Here is a 2,256-nt window from a genome sequence, read left to right as displayed (position 1 = left end):
AGAGACAGTGATAATACCTCCCACACTAATTCACTATTTCTCTGAATTGTCTGACAATAAAACTAACTTTCACTTATCCACATTGGCTTTTGGGACTTCTCCCCTTAATTCTGCCTGGTTGGGCATACTTAGCTTTTTAACTTATTAGCTATACTAGGAAGGAATTCAGTTTGGTTAGAGAGAGAGAGTATGTGTGTGTGTTAGGGGAAGAGAGCATCTGCATTCCAGGATCAATTGTAAAGTTTCATTGAATAATGCACCAATATTGGGTTTTTCACTCCTCCAGTTAATATAAATAATCAAGCATTTAGTATAGGGCTGAAAGACTTTACGTGGATCGTAGAAGGAAAGTATGTCCTTTTATAGCCTAGCCTCAAAACCCTGTGGAATTTACAAGGTAGACATACTAACTAACTGGTTCATCAAGAATGACTTGTCAGCACTGTCAACATTCTCTTTAATGAGGTAATACTGTGGTGTTGGCACCTGGGGAATTGTTTCCTGTATTCACCTGGCACTTAGTGGTCTCCAATTCTGGGCTCTCATAGTGGCTTATATCAGATTTCTGTCCACACTTGCAGCTGGGAACTTGTAGACCCTGGGATCATTTTCATGGTCTCATGGATGAAGTTCTGGAACCATTCTCCAGACCATCATGGCATTACAATACTCTTTGCTATGACCTGGACTATTCCCCTTGGGGATGTTATAATGCAATGTCAATAATGAGAAGGCATATGGAGCCTGGTATTTTTATGAAAAAAAGTCACATTCATTGATACCTCCGTGGTCTGTTTTTCTTGGCCACTTTTTGCTAGGTCATATTTCATCTCTTCCTCTGAAAATTCTTCTTTGATTATCTCCATTGTGGTTTCTGAAGCTCCTGAAGGAACCAACCCCATTCCCAGAAGCAGCACAGAGCTAGTCTCCATCTCAGATTTAGTGTAAACTTTTCTGCTCTAAAAATAATGAGGGAAAGATAGAAACAAGGATAATATTAAGGAGATAGTTCTCTTTTACTTATGACAGTTATTCCTGGGATTGGCCCCTACATGTTAAGTTCATGTGTGTGAATGAAAGTATGACGTAGACAAAAGATATTCAGCTGTAGAGTCTGAATCCCAGGTTCAAATCCCTGATTCACTACTTATTTACACTATTTATTTAACCTCAGTTTCCCTGTTTGGGGGGAAAAAAGGGAAATGTGTTGCGAATTATATGAAAGAATATGTTTAAAGTGCCCAGAATCAAGTATTTATTTCTCTCGTGTTCCCTCTTGTCTATAATTTCATTTATGGGTCTATAATCTCCACAGTAGGGCACAATAATTTCATCCATCACAGTCCTAGAGTTTGTTGTTTCTCCTACAGCCTCAAACAGTACCTGGCACATGGTAGCCACTTGACAAAAAATGTCATTTCCCATTTCCCATTTCCCATCCCTCCCCCCTTCTCAATCATGGGATTACTTTCTTTATCAGTTCCATTGGCAATTTGATCCTGTAAAGAATGGTTCCAGCTTGTCAGAAGGCTAGGAATGAAATTGTTTCCTGGAAGTTTCTGCTATTGGGTCTAACTGGAAGAAAGAGGGGCAAAAAAGCTGTGGAAAGAATTGTATGGGAAAGAAAGAGGAGACAATGTGGAACCAGGACATTCAGAGAAAACTGAATAAGGCATCCTCTGGGCAGTCAGAACCCCAAAGACCTGGACAGCATGACTGCTTCCTCTTTTGTCATGCCTTCCCTGTCTAATTATACTTTAACCCAGAATGATTTTATTTTTTGCCTATCTGAAATTGCGGTCACCAGTCGGGCTGAAGTGTGGTTTGCTGGCCTGGCGGGGGAGGCCGCGGTAGGCCAAGCCGCTGCCCCCATAATAGGGTGGCTGGTCGGACTCACCGCCACCCCTGAAGGGAGCTCGGCATGGGCGCAGAGTGCCCTCGGGTCTCCCCTTCTCGGCAGCCATGCTTCCGCGGCCACCCCTCCTCCCGGAAGGCGCCACCCGATGCCTGTGGGGCGGCACCCTTCTTCTTCTTTCTCCCTGCGCAGGCGCAGGGCGGAAAATTCCAGTCTGCCCTTTTCCCCTCCCCCGACAGCAGCAACAGCCAGGCGTGGGCGGAAAAATCCAGTCTGCCCTTTTCCCTTCCCCCGACAGCAGCAACAGCCAGGCGTGGGCGGAAAAATCCAGTCTGCCCTCCACCCCAGCAACAGCAGCCACCAATCCCTAAACCCTGCCCCTTCCCCCAGCAACAGCGACA

The 2,256-nt window shown here is 44.9% G+C and overlaps 1 protein-coding gene across 1 annotated transcript; it reads right to left on the bottom strand.

Moving 5' to 3' along the window:
* Window positions 1–422: 422 nt before the first annotated feature.
* On the bottom strand, window positions 423–932 carry RNASE11 (ribonuclease A family member 11 (inactive)). Its single transcript, XM_023585827.2, is given in 5 exon segments — window positions 423–499; window positions 502–602; window positions 604–642; window positions 644–731; window positions 734–932. Coding segments are annotated over 5 exon segments (504 nt in total).
* Window positions 933–2,256: the final 1,324 nt, after the last annotated feature.

Source organism: Dasypus novemcinctus, chromosome 3 (assembly GCF_030445035.2).
Source record: "Dasypus novemcinctus isolate mDasNov1 chromosome 3, mDasNov1.1.hap2, whole genome shotgun sequence".
Taxonomy (NCBI): Eukaryota; Metazoa; Chordata; class Mammalia; order Cingulata; family Dasypodidae; genus Dasypus; species Dasypus novemcinctus.
The sequence above is the reverse complement of the archived record's forward strand: the minus strand, read 5'-3'. Positions and strand labels throughout refer to the sequence as shown.